We start from the raw sequence: 25,577 nt of genomic DNA on the forward strand, positions 1-25,577 counted from the left end.
ATTCACAGAGGCATGACAGTAAAACAAAAGGAAAAGCCATATCACACAATGGTTCCAAAAAAAAGTTATACAGTCAAATCCTGCATTATCGTTAGTTACAACTTTCAATAAACATTTATATGAAAAAAAAAGAGAAACAAGCAAATACTATTACCAATAAACTTACAAGAAACTTGCATTGACTTGCATTAGCTTGCATTCTGTATGGTATTTTCCTTGATATATAAAACTAACAAGAAAGAAAAGAAAGAAAAAAGAGAAAAAAAAAAAAAAATAAAGGAAAAAACAAACAGACAAAACAAGCCTCCACACCCCTCTAAACCTCCCACCATCCCCAATTCTACTCTTAACATTAATCAGGGAATTCGCCGTTTGCTATGGCGGTTTCCATATAGATAGAGCCCTTAAATGGAGAAATTATTTGTTTTTGTATTTCTGTAGGGAAGCTATGGATTATACTTTTCCATTTATAGAAAAATTGTTTAATTCTATGCTCTGAGTCTATTGATGTATCCAATTGTTCTAAAATTAATTGGTTTTTGAGTTTTTGTATAAATTCTTTCAGACTTGGAACTTGGTGCGATTTCCAATGTTTCAAGATCAGCAATCTACCCGTAATGATTAGCGTATTTAATTGGCGAATATTTTTATATTCTAACTCCTCCTGGTTTATTAAGAAGAAAACACTCTTATCATTAAATTGTATCTTGCTTTGATTTATTTTGCTTGCCCAATTTGTTACTTTAAACCAGAATTTTTTAATTTTTGTACAGCTCCAAAAACAGTGATCTAAGTCGGCGTTAATAGTTTTACATTTGTGACAACGTGCCAGTGTTTTGTCCCATCTAGCCTTTACTTGAGGTGTAATATAGATGCGATTTATAATTTTTGTATGTGATTCTCTCCACGAGGAAGCAATTGTTGCTCTGTCTACCAGATTAAAGCTAGTCTGAATTTTTTCAGTTGAAACTTGCCAACTGTCTGCTATTCTTTCAATATTACGCTGTCCATACGTACTATTAATTATTTTGTAGATGGTTGAAATACTATACTTCCCTGCCTTAAAAAGAATTATGGCCGGGTCCATTTTATCCCATGTCTCTACCATTATATTTAACTGTAATGTTCCCTGGAGATAGTGTCTTATTTGCAGGTATGCATAAAATTCTTTGCTTGGTAACTCAAATTCCTGTTGTATTTGAGAAAAAGACTTACAGATCTCCAAGTCATCCTCTATCAGTTGATTTACCTTAATTAGTCCTTTCGCTGCCCAGTTTTTAAAGATTTTAGATTCTATTCCCGGTGTAAAATTAGGGTTTCCTTGAATAGGAAGATGTTTTGAGTAGGTTACTGGTATATTTAGTTGTACAAGAATCTTTTGCCATGCCTTAATTACCATTTGTATGGCCGGGAACTGTTTAATTTTATGAGGACATTTGTCGATAGTAGTATGCAACAGAGCGCAGAGAGAGTATGGGGCTACCAAAATCTCTTCCAGAGGTGAAACCGAATAATGGTCAGTCTTTGCTAGCCAATCCAATGCAATCTTCGCGATACAGGCTAAGTTATAAGTCTCAATATCTGGTAAAGCACAGCCCCCGTCTCTTCTAGAAAAAGAGAGTTTTTTAAGTGATATAGCCCGTCTTTTCTTGGCCCACAAAAATTGGGTGCACGCTTATTTATATAATTTAAGATCCGTAGATTTTGCATTAAGTATAACAGTTTGGGAAACAGCAACATTTTAATTAGGTTAATTTTACCGGTCAGGGTGAGTTTAAATTTTGCCCATTTTTCCATATCATGTTTTATTTTAAGAAAGATTGGTGAAAATGTTGTTTTTTGCATCCACATCTGACCAACTTGTATTTCTATACTGCTTATATTCCATACATGTCAATGTTTTATTTTATGTAATGTCTAATATTATTTGAAGTTGCTTAAGCGGGTTCAATTAATGTCGGCAGTTTTCTCATCTCTCTATATGGTATTACTGTATTAATGATGTGTCCTCAACTATAATCTTCTAGTTTTCAGATCCCTTGGGTGGATCTCTGTCACATTGAGGACACTACGCAGATATAAAAATAAAATGAGGTGCAATGTTGAAGGGTAATAGTTGGAACCGGCTAGGCGAGATGTGATTCCCTACTAGTTGGTGTATTGCACTATGTAACCAATGTCTTTTGCATTATTGTACTTGTGATGTTGCCCTTCAATTTGTAATTGTTTTGTGATTGTTTTGATTGCCTCAATAAAAACACTTTAAAAAAAAAAAAAAAAAAAACCCTTTCACTATTTCTATTCGTCTCCCAGTGGCGTCTGAAAACTACACTATACGCCCCCACCTTCAATTGCGCATAAGTGTCTCATTGAATTTACTCTGTGTCAAGAAGCGCATCCATGAGACACGCATGTGCATTGAAATCAAAAGGGAAACAACGAACCACTAAGCCGCATCGGCACTAACCACGCGTGCGCAATAAATTTTAGTTCACAAGAAAGCGCATGCATGAACACATAAGAGCAGGTGGGACCGCTCTTAAGTGTAAGCAAACAGAAGCAGGAAATGAACGGGGAGGCGGAGGAAGATACGAAATGGTATTAAAATGTAAAAAATATTAAAAATAAAAACAAATAAAAAAAATAAAAAAACTTAGCGACTCAATTTATTGATATAATAGTTATCCATTGCATTAATATTGTTAAATAAAATTTACTTTCACATTAAAGGGACATTGAACAAAGTTTTCTCCTTTAATGTGTTGCCAATGATCCATTTTACCAGTGTAGTGTATTTGTTAGCAAACAGTTCCTTTGTCTTTATTTTGTTATTTGAAATTGCTGATTTTGCCTGTAGAAACTACCTTCTATATTAAAAATATAAACAAACATACTCTGTAAACAGGAGACAATAGCACTAATTAATCTCCTGCTGGGGAGCTCATTAAACCCCCAAGCCATAATTAGCATTACAATAACTATTAGGCAGCGTGTTTAGACATAGATAACATAGGCAGGCCTGCTTTACTTGCAAGTGTAGCCCATTTTTATGGGAATGTCCTTAAACAACGGTTGATGGTTTTAATGAGCAAAAACAGTTATTTTAAATATAAAAATAAGGACAAAAGAACAATTTCCCATACATTGAATACTCTGCAGTAGGTATAAAGTAGCTTGAAACAGATTAAGGAGAAAAATATTTTATAATAGTGTCCATTGAAATATCACTCCCTAACAAAGCATATCAATGCTATATCGGCACTGCTGCAACACATTAAAATTGGCGATCATATTTTACTAAACAACAAAACAAACATTAGAATTATGAAATAAAAAAGCACTGCTTACTTGTCGGATAAAGAAATCCCCATGTACAAGAGATACCACTCCAAAATTTGTGTATTTGAATATATGATCCATCAGCCACATCATTTGCCGAACCACCTGCAAAACAACAAGATTCAAATTATTGCATTTATAATGTAATAGAGATTAAAACTCCAAAACTCGTTTTGTTAAAAGTGTATGTGGCAAACTCTTTCTTCCAATGTATAGTTCACTTGTAATGGAAGATTAAAGGGACAGTAACGTCATAATTAGGCATTCACGATTTAGACAGAGCATACAATTTTAAAAAAACCTTCCTATTTACTTCTATTTCATTTTCTTCCTTCTCTTGTTATCCTTTGCTGAAAGGTTTATCTAGGTAAGCTCAGGAGTAGCAAAGAACCTAGTTATATATAATATATTTATATTGATTGTCATTGGCTCACTTAGTTAGAAACCAGTAGTGCATTGCTGCTCCTTTAACAAATGATACTGGAAGGTAGTTGAAACTTGTTCTAACTAAATCACAAAATAACAATTTTGGGTTTCATGTCCCTTTAAACTGATTTTTGTTTTGAATAAACTGACTTAATATAAAGAAATATGAAAGAACAAAGTGTAAAAAAAGAAAATTCTCCAATTCATTAGAGTTTTTTTTATTTTTAAAGCCTGCAGAGTAAATACACAGTTTAAGAAAACCACAAGGAGCACAATACATACGAGTCCACCAATCACTGGACAGGAAGGCTCTGGAGTATGTCATTTTGCAAGGTTTAAACAAATAGGCCCAGATTACAAAGGAATTGCAACAATATTAGCACTATTGTGCGTTAACATTGATCAAGCCCAATTGAGAAACAATGACCTACAGGGCCTATTTACAGGTCAGTAGTTGACAGGGTGTGTGCGGCTCACCTTATTTATGTGGACTTATTCAGTTACAGAGCTGGTTGTTCATTATACTTCATCTGGGTTAAAGGGACAGTAAGATTATAACACAAAATGCTTTCATTTATTTTGCCCCCCTTTTCCAATATAAAGTGATAAAAACAAACTTTAGCTTAGCTGATAAATTTATTTATTTCCGGATATGGAGAGTCCACAACGCCATTCAATTACTAGTGGGAATATCACTCCTGGCCAGCAGGAGGCGGCAAAGAGCACCACAGCACAGTTGTCAAATGTCACTCCCCTACCCATAATCCCCAGTCATTCGACCAAAAGGAAATGGAAAAAGGAATAACACAAAAGTGCAGCGGTGCCTGAGGTTTAGTCAAAAATAACATTCTTAAAGGGACAGTCAAGTCCCCAAAAAACATTCATGATTTAAATAGGGAATGTAACTTTCAAATTTACTTTTATCACCAATTTTTCTTTGTTCTCTTGGTATTCTTAGTTGAAAGACAATTCTAGGAGGTTCATATGCTAATTTCTTAGACCTTGAAGACTGCCTCTAATATGAATGCATTTTGACCACTAGAGGGCATTAGTTCATGTGTTTCTTATAGATGACATTGAGCTCATGCACGTGAAGTTACCCTGGACTGAGCACTGATTGGTTAAAATGCAAGTCGGTCAAAAGAACTGATATAAGGGGGCAGTTTGCAGAGGCTTAGATACAAGGTAATCAAAGAGGTAAAAAGTGTATTTCTATAACAATGTTGGTTATGCAAAATTGGGGAATGGGTAATAAAGGGATTATCTTTCTTTTTAAACAACAAAAATTCTGGTGTTGAATGTCCCTTTAACATTCGTGGACTCTACATATCCGGAAAGAAACAAAATTTATCAGGTAAGCATACATTTTGTTTTCTTTCCTAAGATATGGAGAGTCCACTACGTCATTCAATTACTAGTGGGAACCAATGCCCAAGCTAGAGGACACAGAATCAATAGGGAGGGAAAACAAGACTGGCAGACCTAAACAGAAGGCACTAACGCTTGAAGAACCTTTCTCCCAAAAGCAGCCTCAGCCGAAGCGAAAGTATCAAATTTGGAAAAAGTATGCAAAGAAGACCAAGTTGCAGCCTTGCAAATCTGTTCCACAGAAGCTTCATTTTTTAAAGCCCAAGAAGAGGAGACAGCCCGGGAATGAGCCATAACTCTCTCAAGAGGCTGCTGACCAGCAGTCTTGTAAGCAAAACAAATCATACTTCTCAACCAGAAGGAAAGAGAAGTAAAAGAAGCCTTCTGACCCTTGCGCTTACCAGAAAAACCAACAGGGCAAAAGTTTGGTGAAAATCTTTAGTCGCCTGAAGATAGAAATTTAGAGCACGCACAACATCCAAATTGTGCAACAAACGTTCCTTATGAGGAGGAGGATTGGGACCAAGGGAAGGAACAACAATCTCCTGATTAATATTCCTAATTGAAACCACCTTAAGGAGAAAACCCAATTTAGTACAAAGAACCGCCTTATCTGCATGAAAAATAAGGTAAGGTGAATCACACTGCAAAGCCGAGAGTTCAGAAACTCTCAGAGCAGAGAAGAGATAGCAACAAGAAACAAAACCTTCCAAGATAACATTGGGCTAGATTTATTTAAGCCGAGGCGTACAGGGGCGTGTATACGCGCCCCTGTACGCCTCAGCTCGCCTGTGGCGGGGCGAAAATACCCGCAGGTATTTAGCATTGCACACGAGAGCAATTTTGCGCTCGCATGCAATCCCGCCCCCTGCCCGCGCACAGCCAATCACAGCCAGATTAGCGGTAGCGAAGAGGCTCAGGAAGCAGCGGTCTAGTGACCGCTGCTTGATAAATGACGGCGAGCAAGTTCTTGAGAGAACTTGCTGCCGTATGGGCTTAATAAAACATAATTTATGTAAGAACTTACCTGATAAATTCATTTCTTTCATATTAGCAAGAGTCCATGAGCTAGTGACGTATGGGATATACATTCCTACCAGGAGGGGCAAAGTTTCCCAAACCTTAAAATGCCTATAAATACACCCCTCACCACACCCACAATTCAGTTTAACGAATAGCCAAGAAGTGGGGTGATAAGAAAAAAGTGCGAAAGCATATAAAATAAGGAATTGGAATAATTGTGCTTTATACAAAAAAATCATAACCACCACAAAAAAGGGCGGGCCTCATGGACTCTTGCTAATATGAAAGAAATTAATTTATCAGGTAAGTTCTTACATAAATTATGTTTTCTTTCATGTAATTAGCAAGAGTCCATGAGCTAGTGACGTATGGGATAATGACTACCCAAGATGTGGATCTTTCCACACAAGAGTCACTAGAGAGGGAGGGATAAAATAAAGACAGCCAATTCCTGCTGAAAATAATCCACACCCAAAATAAAGTTTAATGAAAAACATAAGCAGAAGATTCAAACTGAAAACGCTGCCTGAAGTACTTTTCTACCAAAAACTGCTTCAGAAGAAGAAAATACAACAAAATGGTAGAATTTGTTAAAAGTATGCAAAGAGGACCAAGTTGCCGCTTTGCAAATCTGATCAACCGAAGCTTCATTCCTAAACGCCCAGGAAGTAGAAACTGAACTAGTAGAATGAGCTGTAATCCTATGAGGCGGAGTCTTACCCGACTCAACATAGGCAAGATGAATTAAAGATTTCAACCAAGATGCCAAAGAAATGGCAGAAGTTTTCTGGCCTTTCTAAAACCGGAAAAGATAACAAATAAACTAGAAGTCTTTCGGAAAGACTTAGTAGCTTCAACATAATATTTCAAAGCTCTAATAACATCCAAAGAATGCAACGATTTCTCCTTAGAATTCTTAGGATTAGGACATAATGAAGGAACCACAATGTCTCTACTAATGTTGTTGGAATTCACAACTTAGGTAAAAATTCAAAAGAAGTTCGCAACACCGCCTTATCCTGATGAAAAATCAGAAAAGGAGACTCACAAGAAAGAGCAGATAATTCAGAAACTCTTCTGGCAGAAGAGATGGCCAAAAGGAACAAAACTTTCCAAGAAAGTAATTTAATATCCAATGAATGCATAGGTTCAAATGGAGGAGCTTGAAGAGCCCCCAGAACCAAATTCAAACTCCAAGGAGGAGAAATTGACTTAATGACAGGCTTTATACGAACCAAAGCTTGTACAAAACAATGAATATCAGGAAGAATAGCAATCTTTCTGTGAAAAAGAACAGGAAGAGCAGAGATTTGACCTTTCAAGGAACTTGCTGACAAACCCTTATCTAAACCATCCTGAAGAAACTGGAATATTCTCGGTATTCTAAAAGAATGCCAAGAAAAATGATGAGAAAGACACCAAGAAATACAAGTCTTCCAGACTCTATAATATATCTCTCTGGATACAGATTTACGAGCCTGTAACATAGTATTAATCACAGAGTCAGAGAAACCTCTTTGACCAAGAATCAAGCGTTCAATCTCCATACCTTTAAATTTAAGGATTTCAGATCCTGATGGAAAAAAGGACCTTGAGACACAAGGTCTGGTCTGAACGGAAGAGTCCACGGTTGGCAAGAGGCCATCCGGACAAGATCCGCATACCAAAACCTGTGAGGCCATGCCGGAGCTACCAGCAGAACAAACGAGCATTCCTTCAGAATCTTGGAGATTACTCTTGGAAGAAGAACTAGAGGCGGAAAGATATAGGCAGGATGATACTTCCAAGGAAGAGATAATGCATCCACTGCCTCCGCCTGAGGATCCCGGGATCTGGACAGATACCTGGGAAGTTTCTTGTTTAGATGAGAAGCCATCAGATCTATTTCTGGAAGTTCCCACATTTGAACAATCTGAAGAAATACCTCTGGGTGAAGAGACCATTCGCCCGGATGCAACGTTTGGCGACTGAGATAATCCGCTTTCCAATTGTCCATACCTGGGATATGAACCACAGAGATTAGACAGGAGCTGGATTCCGCCCAAACCAAAATTCGAGATACTTCTTTCATAGCCAGAGGACTGTGAATCCCTCCTTGATGATTGATGTATGCCACAGTTGTGACATTGTCTATCTGAAAACAAATGAACAACTCTCTCTTCAGAAGAGGCCAAAACTGAAGAGCTCTGAAAATTGCACGGAGTTCCAAAATATTGATCGGAAATCTCACCTCCTGAGATTCCCAAACCCCTTGTGCCGTCAGATACCCCCACACAGCTCCCCAACCTGTAAGACTTGCATCTGTTGAGATTATAGTCCAGGTCGGACGAACAAAGAAGCCCCTTGAACTAAACGATGGTGATCTGTCCACCATGTCAGAGAGTGTCGTAAAATCGGTTTAAAGATATTAATAGAGATATCTTTGAGTAATCCCTGCACCATTGGTTCAGCATACAGAGCTGAAGAGGTCGCATGTGAAAACGAGCAAAGGAGATCGCATCTGATGCGGCAGTCCTAAGACTCAACATTTCCATGCATAAGGCTACCAAAGGGAATGATTGTGACTGAAGGTTTTGACAAGCTGATATCAATGTTAAACTTCTCCTGACTGACAAGGACAGAGTCATAGACACTGAATTTATCTAGAACCCAAAAAAGGTTACCCTTGTCTGAGGAATCAATGAACTGATTGGTAAATTGATCCTCCAACCATGAACTTGAAGAAACAACACAAGTCGATTCGTATGAGATTCTTCGAAAATGAGAAGACTGAGCAAGTACCAAGATATCGTCCAAATAAGGAAATACCAAAACCCTATTCTCTGATTACAGAAAGAAGGGCACCGAGAACCTTTGAAAAAAATTCTTGGAACTGAGGCTAGGCCAAACGGTAGAGCCACAAAACTGGTAATGCTTGTCTAAAAAGAGAATCTCAGACACTAAAAGTGATCTGGATGAATCGGAATATGCAGATACACATCCTGTAAATCTATTGTAGACATATAATGCCCTTGCTAAACAAAAGGCAGGATAGTCCTACAGTAACCATCTTGAATGTTGGTATCCTAACATAACGATTCAATAATGATAGATCCGGAACTGGTCTGAAGGAATTGACCTTCTTTGGTACAATGAAGAGATAAAATAAAACCCCAGCCCCTGTTCCAGAACTGGAACTGGCATAAATACTCCAGCCAACTCTAGATCTGAAACACATTTCAGAAATGCTGAGCCTTTGCTGTATTAACTGGGACACGGGAAAGAAAAGAATCTCTTAGCAGGAGGCCTTAACTTGAAGCCAATTCTGTACCTTTCTGAAACAATGTTTCTGAAACCAGAGATTAAAAACGGAATTGATCCAAATTTCTTTGAAGAAAACGTAATCTGCCCCATACCAGCTGAGCTGGAATAAGGGCCGCACCTTCATAGGTACTTAGGAGCTGGCTATAGGTTTCTATAAGGCTTGGATATATTCCAAACTGAAAATAGTTTCCAAACTGATACCGCTCCTGAGGATGAAGGATCAGGCTTTTGTTCCTTGTTGTAAGGAAAGGAACGAAAATGATTATTTACCCTGGAAAGAAAGGGAAAGCAAAGTTGACTTAGAAGACATGTCAGCATTCCAAGTTTAATCCATAAAGCTTTTCTAGCTAAAATAGCTAGAGACATATACCTGACATCAACTCTAATGATATCAAAAGATGGTATCACCAATAAAATTATTAGCATATTATAGAATAATAATAATGCTATAAAATTATGATCTGTTACTTGTTGCGCTAAAGCTTCTAACCAAAAAGTTGAAGCTGCAGCAACATCCGCTAAAAATATAGCAGGTCTAAGAAGATTACCTGAACATAAGGAAGCTTTTCTTAGAAAGGATTCAATTTTCCTATCTAAAGGATCCTTAAATTAAGTACTATCTGCCGTAGGAATAGTAGTACATTAGCAGGAGTAGAGACAGCCCCATAACCTTAGGGATTTTTGTCTCAAAAAACTCTAATCTGTCAGATGGCACAGGATATAATTTGCTTAAACGTCTAGAAGGAGTAAATAAATTACCCAAATTATTCCATTCCCTGGAAATTACTTCAGAAATAGCATCAGGGAGATAAAACACTTCTGGAATAACTACAGGAGATTTAAAAACCTTATTTAAACGTTTACATTTAGTATCAAGAGGACCAGAATCCTCTATTTCTAATGCAAATAACACTTCTTTAAGTAAAGAACGAATAAATTCCATCTTGAACAAATACAAAGATTTATCAGCATCAACCTCTGAGACAGAAACTTCTGAACCAGAAGAACCATTATCAGTATCAGAATGATGATGTTCATTTAAAAATTCATCTGAAAAAAGAGAAGTTTTAAAAGATTTTTATGTATACTAGAAGGAGAAATAACAGACATAGCCTTCTTAATGGATTTAAAAAATAAAATCTCTTATGTTATCAGGAACACTCTGAAAATTAGATGTTGACGGAACAGCAACAGGTAATGTAACAGTACTAAAGGAAATTTTATCTGCATTAATAAGTTTGACATGACATGCAATACAAATAACAGCTGGAGAAACAGATACCAAAAGTTTATAGCAGATACACTTAGCTTGGTAGCTCCAGCACTGTGCAGTGATTTTCCTGTAGTATCTTCTGACTCAGTTGCAACGTGGAACATCTTGCAATATGTAAAAGAAAAAAACAACATATAAAGCAAAATTGATCAAATTCCTTAAATGACAGTTTCAGGAATGGGAAAAAAATGCCAGTGAACAAGCTTCTAGCAACCAGAAGCAATAAATAATGAGACTTAAATAATGTGGAGACAAAAATGACGCCCATCTTTTTTAGCGCCAAAAAAGACGCCCACATTATTTGGCGCCTAAATGCTTTTGGCGCCAAAAATGACGCCACATCCGGAACGCCGACATTTTTGACGCAAAAAAACGTCAAAAAATAACGCAACTTCCGGCGACACGTATGACGCCGGAAACAGAAAAAAAATTTTGCGCCAAAAAAGTCCGCGCCAAGAATGACGCAATAAAATGAAGCATTTTCTGCCCCCGCGAGCCTAACAGCCCACAGGGAAAAAGTCAAATTTTTTAAGGTAAGAAAAAATGATTGAAACAAATGCATTTATCCCAAATATGAAACTGACTGTCTGAAAAATAAGGAAAGTTGAACATTCTGAGTCAAGGCAAATAAATGTTTGAATACATATATTTAGAACTTTATAAATAAAGTGCCCAACCATAGCTTAGAGTGTCACAGAAAATAAGATTTACTTACCCCAGGACACTCATCTACATGTTTGTAGAAAGCCAAACCAGTACTGAAACGAGAATCAGCAGAGGTAATGGTATATATAAGAGTATATCGTCGATCTGAAAAGGGAGGTAAGAGATGAATCTCTACGACCGATAACAGAGAACCTATGAAATAGACCCCGTAGAAGGAGATCACTGCATTCAAATAGGCAATACTCTCCTCACATCCCTCTGACATTCACTGCACGCTGAGAGGAAAACCGGGCTCCAACTTGCTGCGGAGCGCATATCAACGTAGAATCTAGCACAAACTTACTTCACCACCTCCATCGGAGGCAAAGTTTGTAAAACTGAATTGTGGGTGTGGTGAGGGGTGTATTTATAGGCATTTTAAGGTTTGGGAAACTTTGCCCCTCCTGGTAGGAATGTATATCCCATACGTCACTAGCTCATGGACTCTTGCTAATTACATGAAAGAAATCTAGCCTTTAATATCTATGAAATGCATTGGCTCAAACGGAGCCTTGTGCAAAACTTTAAGAACAAGGTTAAGGCTCCAAGGAGGAGAAACAGGTTTAAACACAGGCCTGATTCTAACCAAGGCCTGACAAAAGGAATGAACATCTGGCACATCAGCCAGATGCTTATTAAGCAGAATAGATAAAGCAGGAATCTGACCTCTCAGAGAACTGACTGACAAACCTTTCTCTAGACCATCCTGGAGAAAAGACAAAATTTTAGGAATCTTGACCCTACTCCAAGAGAAGCCTTTTGAATCACACCAATAAAAGATATTTAAACCAAACCTTATGATAAATCTTACAAATTACAGGCTTTCGAGCCTGCAACATGGTCTCAATGAACGATTCAGAAAACCCATGCTTAGACAGAACTAGTTCAATCTCCAAGCAGTCAGCTTCAGAGAAACAAGATTTGGATGGAGGAAAGGACCCTGAACTAGAAGGTCCTTCCTCAGAGGTAACCTCCAAGGTGGCAGAGATGACATTTTCACTAGGTCTGCATACCAGATCCTGCGATGCCACGCAGGAGCTATTAGAATCACCAATGTCCTCTCCTGTTTGATATGAGCAATGACTCGTGGAAGGAGCACAAACGGAGGAAACATAAGCTAGACTGAAAACCAAAGGAACCACCAGAGCGGCCTGCGGATCTCTTGACCTTGACCCGTAACTTGGAAGTTTGGCGTTCTGCCGAGACTCCATCAGATCCAACTCCGGCACCCCCCATCTGAGGGTTAACCTGGAGAACACCTCCGGATGGAGAGCCCACTCTCCGGGATGAAATGTCTGTCTGCTCAGAAAATCTACCTCCCAATTGTCAACTCCTGGAATGTGGATAGCAGATAGGCAACAATTGTGAACATCCGTCCACTGAATAATCTGAGCCATCTCCTTCATGGCAAAGGAACTCCGGGTTCCTCCCTGGTGGTTGATGTAAGCCACTGAGATGATGTTGTCCGACTGGAATCTGATAAACCGGGCTAAAGACAACGGAGGCCAAGCCATCAGAGCATTGAAAATCGCTCTCAACTGCAAGATATTTATGGGGAGAGCAGACTTCTCCCGAGTCCATAGACCCTGCGCCTTTAAAGAGTCCCAGACTGCTCCCCAGCCTAGCAGACTGGTGTACGTGGTCACAATCACCATGGAAGGTCTCCGAAAGCATGTGCCCTGAGACAGATGCTCTTGAGAGAACCACCATGGGAGAGAGTCTCTTATCGACTGATCTAGAACTATTCTCTAAAAAAGATCCAAATTATTTCCGTTCCATTGTCTGAGCATGCATAACTGCAGAGCTCTCAAATGGAATCAAGCAAAGGGAATGATGTCCATGGAAAATACCATCAGACCAATAACCTCCATAGATTGAGCTACTGGTGGCCAAACCGTAGACTGAAGAGAGATGCAAGAGGAAAGAATTTTGACTTTTCTGACCTCTGTCAGAAAAATCTTCATAGATGGGGAATCTATAATGGTCCCTAAGAAAACCACCCTTGTAGCTGGAACAAGGGAACTCTTTACCAGATTCACTTTCCAACCATGGGAACGTAGAAAAGACAACAAGATCTCTGTATGAGAGTTTGCTTGTTGAAAAGACCAAAAATGTAGTTCAGGTAGGGCGCGACTGCAATTCCCTGAGACCTGATCACTGCCAAAAGAGCAACCAGAATCTTTGAGAAAATTCTGGGAGCTGTGGCAAGGCCAAATGGAAGAGCCACAAACTGAAAGTGTTTGTCCAGAAAAGCAAATCTCAGGAATTTGTGATGATCCTTGAGGATAGGAACATGGAGATACACATCCTTCACGAAATGACCCTCTTGGACCAGATGAAGAATGGAATGAATAGTTTCCATTTTGAAGGACGGTACCCTGAGATACTTGAGACACTTTAGATCTAAAATGGGTCGAAAAGTTCCCTCTTTTTTGGGAACCACGAACAGGTTTGCATAAAATCCTAGACCCTGTTCCCTTATTGGAACAGGAACAATCACTGCCAGGTAAAAAAAGGTCCTGAACACAGTTCAAGAATGCCTCTCTTTTTACCTGATCTACAGATAGTCTAGTCTTGAAAGGTGGAACCTGCCCTTGGAAAGAAAGGATTTTAATTCTATTTTGTAACCCTGAGATACTGTTCACAGCCCAAGGATCTGGGATATCCCGTATTCAGGCTTGACAAAACAGGGAAAGTCTGCCCCCACTTGATCCGATCCAGGACCGGGGGCAGAGTCTTCATGCTGAGTTAGAATCAGCTGCGGACATCTTAGACTGCTTCACCTTGTTCCAAGATTGGTTGGATTTCCAAGATGGCTTGAACTGTTCCTGTTTGGAAGAGGAAGACTTCCGACCTCTGAAATTACGAAAGGAACGAAAATTTCTTTGGCGTTCTTTAGGTCTATTCTAATATTGAGGAAGAAAAGACCCTTTTCCACCCATAATCTCAAAAATAATTTCTGCTAGAACAGGTCCAAACAAAGTCTTACCCTTATAAGGAAGCACCAAAAGCTTAGACTTGGAGGTAACATCAGCCAACCAAGGTTTAAGCCACAAAGCCCTGCGGGCTAATACAGTGAAACCAGACATCTTGGCTCCTAGTCTTATAACTTGCATGTTAGCATCAGAAATAAAGGAATTGGCTAAATTGAGGGCTTTAATCCTATCCTGGATTTCCTCTAATGGAGACTCTTCTAAAATAGAGTCAGACAAGGAATTGCACCAATAAGATGCTACAGTGGCAATACAAACTGCAGGTTGCCATTGAAGACCCTGATGAACATACATCTTTTTCAAGTAAGCCTCCAAATTCTTGTCTATGGGATCCTTAAAAGAACAACTATCCTTTATAGGGATCTTAGTTCTCTTAGCCAGAGTAGAAATAGCTCCTTCTACTTTAGGCACCATGTGCCATTAATCCTTAATAGAATTAGCAACAGGACACATCTTTTTTTTTTTTTTTTTTTAAATAGAAGGAAAAAAGGAAACCCTGGCTTCTCCCATTCCTGAGAAATAATCTCCATCACACAGTCAGGAACAGGAATCTCTTCCACGGAGGAAGGAACATCATAGTATTTATTAAGTTTACTAGATTTCTTAGGGTTGACAACAGCAGAACAATCTGAGTCGTCAAAGTAGCCAAAACCTCCATCAACAGGACACGAAGGTGTTCAAGCTTAAATCTGAAGTTAACTTCTTCAGTATCAGGCAAAGGAATTATACTGTCTGAATCTGAGATCTCACCCTCAGAAGCTACCAAGGTATCCTCCCCATCAGACTTATGAGGAAGGACAACCTGCGTATTAGCAGCTGAAACAGACACCTTAGCATCTGATAAAATGTTTAGTCTTCCTCTTGCGTTTCCCTAAAAAAGGAAAAGCAGATAATGCCGCAGATACCACAGAAGATATCTGAGTAGCAAAATCTGCAGGCAAATATACTCCTCTAGGAGGATGAGAGGAACCGCAGGACACTGCATGTGACACCAATGAAGCTTGGGACGTTTGAGGAGAGAGCTGTGGCATTACCTGAACAGCATCACCCTGAGAGACTTTATTGGGCTCAGAGGGCAACAACCTATCTTTAAATTCAAGAGTTCTAGCTAAACATGCAGCACAGAATTGCATAGGAAAAACAATTTGTTCTTTAAGGCATAACAGAGAATTAAAAGACACAGAGTCTTGATCAATGTCCATAAAAATAAAGTTGAAATTGTCACTTTAAGAAACAGAGCGAGAAAATAAGCAAACAGAGCGAGCTATGACCCTCACGCTTAAAAAACTCCCAGCTAGAGAATTAACGAAGACAGGACCTCTACAACTTAGCCGTACTGAGGTGTCTTACCTGACCTCGCAAAAAACACACTGCATAAGCAGCAAACGGAGAATGCTGTGCAGAGAATTCCCTTGTCGATGCAAACACTCTCCTTCCTTGCAACAGATACTAAGCCCGGAACAGAAAACAAGTCGGCCAGTGACTCCGCTCGGAAAACTAAATGGGTTAGAGCAGAAGTCACATGATATATCCGACCAGAAACAGTGTAGCGTAGCAGAGCAAAAGCGCACGTTTCTGTGTAGGAGAAAAAAGTAACCGCCCCTAGAGCAAAACCCAGGAAAAACATAATTTATGTAAGAACTTACCTGATAAATTAATTTCTTTCATATTGGCAAGAGTCCATGAGCTAGTGACGTATGGGATATACAATCCTACCAGGAAGGGCAAAGTTTCCCAAACCTCAAAATGCCTATAAATACACCTCTCACCACACCCACAATTCAGTTTAACGAATAGCCAAGAAGTGGGGTGATAAAAGAAAAAAGTAAAAAGCATTAACAAAGGAATTTGGAAATAATTGTGCTTTTATACAAAAAAATCATAACCACCACAAAAAAGGGTGGGCCTCATGGACTATTGCTAATATGAAAGAAATGAATTTATCAGGTAAGTTCTTACATAAATTATGTTTTCTTTCATGTAATTAGCAAGAGTCTATGAGCTAGTGACGTATGGGATAATGACTACCCAAGATGTGGATCTTCCACGCAAGAGTCACTAGAGAGGGAGGGATAAAATAAAGACAGCCAATTCCGCTGAAAAAAATCCACACCCAAAACAAAGTTTAAATCTTATAATGAAAAAAACTGAAATTATAAACAGAAGAATCAAACTGAAACAGCTGCCTGAAGTACTTTTCTACCAAAAACTGCTTCAGAAGAAGAAAACACATCAAAATGGTAGAATTTAGTAAAAGTATGCAAAGAAGACCAAGTTGCTGCTTTGCAAATCTGATCAACCGAAGCTTCATTCCTGAACGCCCAGGAAGTAGAAACTGACCTAGTAGAATGAGCTGTAATCCTTTGAGGCGGAGTTTTACCCGACTCAACATAAGCAAGATGAATCAAAGACTTTAACCAAGACCCCAAAGAAATGGCAGAGGCCTTCTGACCTTTCCTAGAACCGGAAAAGATAACAAATAGACTAGAAGTCTTTCGGAAATTTTTAGTAGCTTCAACATAATATTTCAAAGCTCAACCACATCCAAAGAATGCAACGATCTTTCCTTAGAATTCTTAGGATTAGGACACAATGAAGGAACCACAATTTCTCTACTAATGTTGTTAGAATTCACAACCTTAGGCACAAATTTAAAAGAAGTTCGCAACACCGCCTTATCCTGATGAAAAATCAGAAAAGGAGACTCACAAGAAAGTGCAGATAATTCAGAAACTCTTCTAGCGGAAGAGATGGCCAATAGAAACAAAACTTTCCAAGAAAGTAATTTAATGTCCAGCGAATGCATAGGTTCAAACGGAGGAGCTTGAAGAGCCCCTAGAACCAAATTCAAACTCCAAGGAGGAGAAATTGACTTAACAGGTTTTATACGAACCAAAGCTTGTACAAAACAATGAATATCAGGAAGACTAGCAATATTTCTGTGAAAAAGAACAGAAAGAGCAGAGATTTGTCCTTTCAAGGAACTTGCAGACAAACCTTTATCCAAACCATCCTGAAGAAACTATAAAATTCTAGGAATTCTAAAAGAATGCCAAGAAAAATGATGAGAAAAACACCAAGAAATGTAAATCTTCCAGACTCGATAATATATCTTCCTAGATACAGATTTACGAGCCTGTAACATAGTATTAATCACAGAGTCAGAGAAACCTCTATGACTGAGAATTAAGCGTTCAATCTCCATACCTTCAAATTTAAGGATTTGAGATCCTGATGGAAAAAAGGACCTTGCGATAGAAGGTCTGGTCTTAACGGAAGAGTCCACGGTTGGCAAGTGGCCATCCGGAAAAGATCTGCATACCAAAACCTGTGAGGCCATGCTGGAGCCACCAGCAGAACAATCGAGCACTCCTAAAGAATCTTGGAAATCACTCTTGGAAGAAGAACTAGAGGCGGAAAGATATAGGCAGGATGATACTTCCAAGGAAGTGACAATGCATCCACTGCCTCCGCCTGAGGATCCCTGGATCTGGACAGATACCTGGGAAGCTTCTTGTTTAGATGAGAAGCCATCAGATCTATTTCTGGAAGTCCCCACATTTGAACAATCTGAAGAAATACCTCTGGGTGAAGAGACCATTCGCCCGGATGTAACGTTTGGCGACTGAGATAATCCGCTTCCCAATTGTCTATACCTGGGATATGAACCGCAGAAATTAGACAGGAGCTGGATTCCGCCCATACCAGTATTCGAGATACTTCTTTCATAGCCAGAGGACTGTGAGTCCCTCCTTGATGATTGACATATGCCACGGTTTTGACATTGTCCGTCTGAAAACAAATGAACGACTCTCTCTTTAGAAGAGGCCATGACTGAAGAGCTCTGAAAATTGCACGGAGTTCCAAAATATTGATTGGTAATCTCACCTCCTGAATGTGATAACAAAAATCATAAAAGGAAAACCAAATAAAGTTCTGAATCAAGGATATGTCTGTGTCCTCTGGATGAGTTTTTCAGCTTGTTAGCATTCCTCAGTGAGATCCCATGAAAAAGGAAACAGAAAATTGCAACATAGTGTGAATCTGTAATGGCACTTTGAGGAAGTAGTTGTTTTATAACAAATGACTACTCACATTTGTTGGAGCTTTCGACTAAGCTCAAGGATATGCGCACTCCCACTTTATACTGATGGGAAAACAGTACACTAGGCAAAACTTGGATACAAATTTATTTTAAAATATATAAAAGCGTCACATAAGCCTTGATAACACCACAATATAAGGGTACAAAAGCAGATATGCTGTAATAAATGCTTCAAATCGCCAAACTTGCAAAGAGGTAAATGGATCAGCAGGAGTGTGACCGCCGAAACCAAAACCTCTTTAGTAGCAAGACAGTAGCGCTAAGCCCCCAGGTGTCCTGGCTAGTGTAGAGACGTGATAAAACTCAATATAGAACAGTTCAGTTCCGACGTACGTTTCGCAGGTATGCTTTGTCAAGGAATGTTAGTGCGCATGTCCAAGAGTCCTTTTAAACAATCCATTGATGAGTTTCTGCCAGGTTTGTAGTTACATCCTCCATTTTGGAAGTTGGCATTTAGGTAATTTGTCATTAAACAACTAGTATGTTTTTCAGCTTCTTTCAGTTTTATACATTTTGTTGATATATGCATAGATGTTAAGATGGATAACCAGAATTGGGAAATTATGCATTATAATGTTATAGCATTATACATATATGCAAAACTTCAAAAAACATAATCACATTGTGCCTGCAATTGGTGTCTATACTGATGATATATGTAGGTATTTTTTTTTTTTTTTTTAACCCCTTATTGTGAAGGTATTAGTTATATCTTTTTTAGTTTAAGTGATGTTACTGACTATATGTCCTATGGACCATAATTAAACTACTAGCCTTATTATAAACCTAGTTGTATCGTAATGTTTTCAAAAATAGATTTTATTTGTTAGCATGTGGCATGTTTAAAAACATATATTGTACTTGTATGTGTTTGCGCTGAAAAGTTATGATAGGATGTTGAGGTTACTGTTTCTAACTATGTGTTTAATTTTACATTTGGGGTTCCATATATTGAAAATAAGTTTGTGAAACATTCTAAAACTACCTAGCACTGACAATATGAGTGTGGACAAAAAAAATTTTTTAAAAAAATTTAAAAAAAAATAAATAAATAAATAAAAAAAAAATAAAAAAAATATTAAAACTTAAAAAAAAAAAAAAAATAATATTAAAAAATATTAAAACAAAAAAAAATAAAAAATTATTATCTGGTGTCTTATCATCGCTACATAGATGACCTTTTCTTCATATGGTCAGGAAGTGAGAACCAATTACTTGAATTCATGGAATATTTGAAAATAAATGAGTTCAAAGTAGCTCTAACTTGGAATTATAGTCAAACCAAGGTAGAATTTTTAGACCTTGAAATATACATTGAGAATGAAATGTTGAAGTCGAAAAACTTTTTTAAGAGCATAGACGTAAACAATTACATAAGCCTCGAAAGTTGTCATCAAAAACATTGGCTTAAAAATGTCCCTAAAGGTCAATTCGTTCGACTGAGACGTAATTGTAAAGAACAAGATATGTATAAGGTTCAATCTCAAATCCTAAAAAAACGTTTTTTAGAGAAAAATTATCCAGCTAATTTTCTAGATGAAAAAATAGAAGAAGTAACCAACATGGACAGGTCAGATTTATTAAAATATAAAATCAAAAATAAGAAATTCACTGATGATAAACTAGCAAATAGACTTATCTTCCAACATAGCACTCAGAGTGGAGAACTTAGGAACATCATACAAAAACACTGGGGAATCCTCACAAGAGATGCAGCATTAAATGAATTTTTAGGCGATGGACCTAACATAATTTTTAGAAAGGTTCCCAACCTTAAATTTCAACTATCCCAATGTATTAAAGAAGTAGACAACAACAAAGTAAAAAATTGGTTGCTACCATCTGAAATGGGTTTTAGAAAGTGTCAATTCTGCAATGCTTGCAAATTTATGAAAAAAACTCCAAAATTCGGTAAAAAATTATTTTCTGGAGATAACAAAAGGGAGTACAGTATAGATCAATTTATTACTTGCAATAGCAAAAACGTAATTTACATGTTACGATGCTCATGCAATTTAATCTATATAGGGCGTACCTCTAGACTTCTAAAAATTAGGTTGAATGAGCATATTTACAATATTGAAAAGGGTTATGCTAATCATACAGTATCGTCTCACTTTGATAAAAAGCACAATAGAAATGTAAAGGATTTGGAATTTCTGGGCATTAGGAAATTAGAACTGAATTGGAAGGGAGGAGACACACAGAATAGATTGGGACAATTGGAAATGAAGTGGATCCATATTATGGATAGCTTGATACCCAATGGTCTTAATAAAGATTTTGAAATCCATCACTTTTTGTGAAAGTTATTTATAAGTACAGCTACATATGTATATGTATACAGCTATATATGTCTTGTTTTATTTTTATTTATTTATTTTAAATTAAAAAAAAAAAAAAAAAATTAAATTTGTAAAATTGTATTTTTTTTTGTTTTTTATTATAATAAAATAAAAATTTTTTTTTTTTTTGTTTTAATATTTTTTTTTTTTTTTTTTTTTAAATTTTTTTGTCCACACTCATATTGTCAGTGCTAGGTAGTTTTAGAATGTTTCACAAACTTATTTTCAATATATGGAACCCCAAATGTAAAATTAAACACATAGTTAGAAACAGTAACCTCAACATCCTATCATAACTTTTCAGCGCAAACACATACAAGTACAATATATGTTTTTAAACATGCCACATGCTAACAAATAAAATCTATTTTTGAAAACATTACGATACAACTAGGTTTATAATAAGGCTAGTAGTTTAATTATGGTCCATAGGACATATAGTCAGTAACATCACTTAAACTAAAAAAGATATAACTAATACCTTCACAATAAGGGGTTAAAAAAAATATATATATATATACCTACATATATCATCAGTATAGACACCAATTGCAGGCACAATGTGATTATGTTTTTTGAAGTTTTGCATATATGTATAATGCTATAACATTATAATGCATAATTTCCCAATTCTGGTTATCCATCTTAACATCTATGCATATATCAACAAAATGTATAAAACTGAAAGAAGCTGAAAAACATACTAGTTGTTTAATGACAAATTACCTAAATGCCAACTTCCAAAATGGAGGATGTAACTACAAACCTGGCAGAAACTCATCAATGGATTGTTTAAAAGGACTCTTGGACATGCGCACTAACATTCCTTGACAAAGCATACCTGCGAAACGTACGTCGGAACTGAACTGTTCTATATTGAGTTTTATCACGTCTCTACACTAGCCAGGACACCTGGGGGCTTAGCGCTACTGTCTTGCTACTAAAGAGGTTTTGGTTTCGGCGGTCACACTCCTGCTGATCCATTTACCTCTTTGCAAGTTTGGCGATTTGAAGCATTTATTACAGCATATCTGCTTTTGTACCCTTATATTGTGGTGTTATCAAGGCTTATGTGACGCTTTTATATATTTTAAAATAAATTTGTATCCAAGTTTTGCCTAGTGTACTGTTTTCCCATCAGTATAAAGTGGGAGTGCGCATATCCTTGAGCTTAGTCGAAAGCTCCAACAAATGTGAGTAGTCATTTGTTATAAAACAACTACTTCCTCAAAGTGCCATTACAGATTCACACTATGTTGCAATTTTCTGTTTCCTTTTTCATGGGATCTCACTGAGGAATGCTAACAAGCTGAAAAACTCATCCAGAGGACACAGACATATCCTTGATTCAGAACTTTATTTGGTTTTCCTTTTATGATTTTTGTTATCACATTTATTTCACATTTTTTTTCTTTGTGATATTTGGTATATTTATTGTAATCTCACCTCCTGAGTTTCCCAAATCCCCTGTGCTGTCAGAGACCCCCAAACAGCTCCCCAACCTGTCAGACTTGCATCTGTTGAAATCACAGTCCAGGTCGGAAGAACAAAAGAAGCCCCCTGAACTAAACGATGGTGGTCTGTCCACCACGTCAGAGAGTGTCGTACAATCGGTTTTAAAGATATTAACTGAGATATCTTTGTATAATCCCTGCACCACTGGTTCAGCATACAGAGCTGAAGAGGTCGCATGTGAAAACGAGCAGAGGGGATCGCGTCTGATGCAGCAGTCATAAGACCTAGAATTTCCATGCATAAGGCTACCGAAGGGAATGATTGAGACTGAAGGTTTCGACAAGCTGAAACCAATTTTAGACGTCTCTTGTCTGTCAGCGACAGAGTCATGGACACTGAATCTATCTGGAAACCTAAAAAGGTTACCCTTGTCTGAGGAATCAATGAACTTTTTGGCAAATTGATCCTCCAACCATGTTCTTGAAGAAACAATACAAGTCGATTCGCATGAGATTCTGCTAAATGTGAAGACTGAGCAAGTACCAAGATATCGTCCAAATAAGGAAATACCACAATACCCTGTTCTCTGATTACAGACAGAAGGGCACCGAGAACCTTTGTAAAAATCCTTGGATCTGTAGCTAGGCCAAACGGCAGAGCCACAAATTGGTAATGCTTGTCTAGGAAAGAGAATCTCAGAAACTGATAGTGATCTGGATGAATCGGAATATGCAGATATGCATCCTGTAAATCTATTGTGGACATATAATGCCATTGCTGAACAAAAGGCAGAATAGTCCTTATAGTTACCATTTTGAATGTTGGTATCCTTACATAATGATTCAATATTTTCAAATCCAGAACTGGTCTGAAGGAATTCTCCTTCTTTGGTACAATGAAGAGATTTGAGTAAAACCCAAGCCCCTGTTCAAGAACTGGAACTGGCATAATTACTCCAGCCAACTCTAGATCTGCTTGAGCCTTCACTGGATTTACTGGGATACAGGAAAGAAAAAATCTTCTTGCAGGAGGCCTTATCTTGAAGCCTATTCTGTACCCTTGTGAAACAATGTTCTGAATCCAAAGATTGTGAATTGAATTGATCCAAATTTCTTTGAAAAATCGTAATCTGCCCCCTACCAGCTGGGCTGGAATGAGGGCCGCACCTTCATGTTGACTTGGGAGCTGGCTTTGGCTTTCTAAAAGGCTTGGATTTATTCCAGACTGGAGATGGTTTCCAAACTGATACCGCTCCTGTAGGGGAAGGATCAGGCTTTTGTTCCTTATTGTGACGAAAGGAACGAAAACGATTAGTAGACCTAAATTTACCTTTAGATTTTTTATCCTGTGGTAAAAAAGTTCCTTTCCCCCCAGTAACAGTTGAGATAATAGAATCCAACTGAGAACCAAATAATTTATTACCCTGGAAAGAAAGGGAAAGCAAAGTTGACTTAGAAGACATATCAGCATTCCAAGTTTTAAGCCATAAAGCTCTTCTAGCTAAAATAGCTAGAGACATATACCTGACATCAACCCTAATGATATCAAAGATGGCATCACAAATAAAATTATTAGCATGTTGAAGAAGATTAACAATGCTATGAGAATTATGATCTGTTACTTGTTGCGCTAAAGCTTCCAACCAAAAAGTTGAAGCTGCAGCAACATCCGCTAAAGATATAGCAGGTCTAAGAAGATTACCTGAACATAAGTAAGCTTTCCTTAGAAAGGATTCAATTTTCCTATCTAAAGGATCCTTAAAGGAAGTACTATCTGCCGTAGGAATAGTAGTACGTTTAGCAAGAGTAGAGATAGCCCCATCAACCTTAGGGATTTTGTCCCAAAACTCTAATCTGTCAGATGGCACAGGATATAATTGCTTAAAACGTTTAGAAGGAGTAAATGAATTACCCAAATTATTCCATTCCCTAGAAATTACTTCAGAAATAGCATCAGGGACAGGAAAAACTTCTGGAATAACTACAGGAGATTTAAAAACAAAAAAAAAAAAAAAAAAAAAAAAAAAAAAAAAAAAAAAAAAAAAAAAAAAAAAAAAAAAAAAAAAAAAAAAAAAAAAAAAAAAAAAAAAAAAAAAAAAAAAAAAAAAAAAAAAAAAAAAAAAAAAAAAAAAAAAAAAAAAAAAAAAAAAAAAAAAAAAAAAAAAAAAAAAAAAAAAAAAAAAAAAAAAAAAAAAAAAAAAAAAAAAAAAAAAAAAAAAAAAAAAAAAAAAAAAAAAAAAAAAAAAAAAAAAAAAAAAAAAAAAAAAAAAAAAAAAAAAAAAAAAAACACAAAAAAAAAAAAAAAAAAAAAAAAAAAAAAAAAAAAAAAAAAAAAAAAAAAAAAAAAAAAAAAAAAAAAAAAAAAAAAAAAAAAAAAAAAAAAAAAAAAAAAAAAAAAAAAAAAAAAAAAAAAAAAAAAAAAAAAAAAAAAAAAAAAAAAAAAGAAAAAAAAAAAAAAAAAAAAAAAAAAAAAAAAAAAAAAAAAAAAAAAAAAAAAAAAAAAAAAAAAAAAAAAAAAAAAAAAAAAAAAAAAAAAAAAAAAAAAAAAAAAAAAAAAAAAAAAAAAAAAAAAAAAAAAAAAAAAAAAAAAAAAAAAAAAAAAAAAAAAAAAAAAAAAAAAAAAAAAAAAAAAAAAAAAAAAAAAAAAAAAAAAAAAAAAAAAAAAAAAAAAAAAAAAAAAAAAAAAGAAAAAAAAAAAAAAAAAAAAAAAAAAAAAAAAAAAAAAAAAAAAAAAAAAAAAAAAAAAAAAAAAAAAAAAAAAAAAAAAAAAAAAAAAAAAAAAAAAAAAAAAAAAAAAAAAAAAAAAAAAAAAAAAAAAAAAAAAAAAAAAAAAAAAAAAAAAACAAAAAAAAAAAAAAAAAAAAAAAAAAAAAAAAAAAAAAAAAAAAAAAAAAAAAAAAAAAAAAAAAAAAAAAAAAAAAAAAAAAAAAAAAAAAAAAAAAAAAAAAAAAAAAAAAAAAAAAAAAAAAAAAAAAAAAAAAAAAAAAAAAAAAAAAAAAAAAAAACCTTATTTAAATGTTTAGATTTAGTATCAAGAGGACCAGATTCCTCTATTTCTAATGCAATTAAGACTTCTTTAAGTAAAGAACGAATAAATTCCATTTTGAATAAATATGAAGATTTATCAGCATCAACCTCTGAAACAGAATCCTCTGAACCAGATGAATCATTATCAGAATCAGAATGATGATGTTCATTTAAAAATTCATCTGAAAAATTAGAAGTTTTAAAAGACCTTTTACG

At 36.1% G+C, this 25,577-nt stretch overlaps 1 protein-coding gene across 1 annotated transcript in view; it reads right to left on the minus strand.

Moving 5' to 3' along the window:
* LPGAT1 (lysophosphatidylglycerol acyltransferase 1) overlaps nucleotides 1–25,577 on the minus strand; it is a 429,652-nt gene that overhangs the window by 201,443 nt on the left and 202,632 nt on the right. Inside the window, exon 4 of the mRNA XM_053712423.1 lies at nucleotides 3,349–3,444. Within this exon, the coding sequence (XP_053568398.1) occupies nucleotides 3,349–3,444 (96 nt within the window). The remainder of the gene's footprint in view (nucleotides 1–3,348; nucleotides 3,445–25,577) is intronic.

The sequence above is a fragment of the Bombina bombina genome, chromosome 4, assembly GCF_027579735.1.
Source record: "Bombina bombina isolate aBomBom1 chromosome 4, aBomBom1.pri, whole genome shotgun sequence".
Taxonomy (NCBI): Eukaryota; Metazoa; Chordata; class Amphibia; order Anura; family Bombinatoridae; genus Bombina; species Bombina bombina.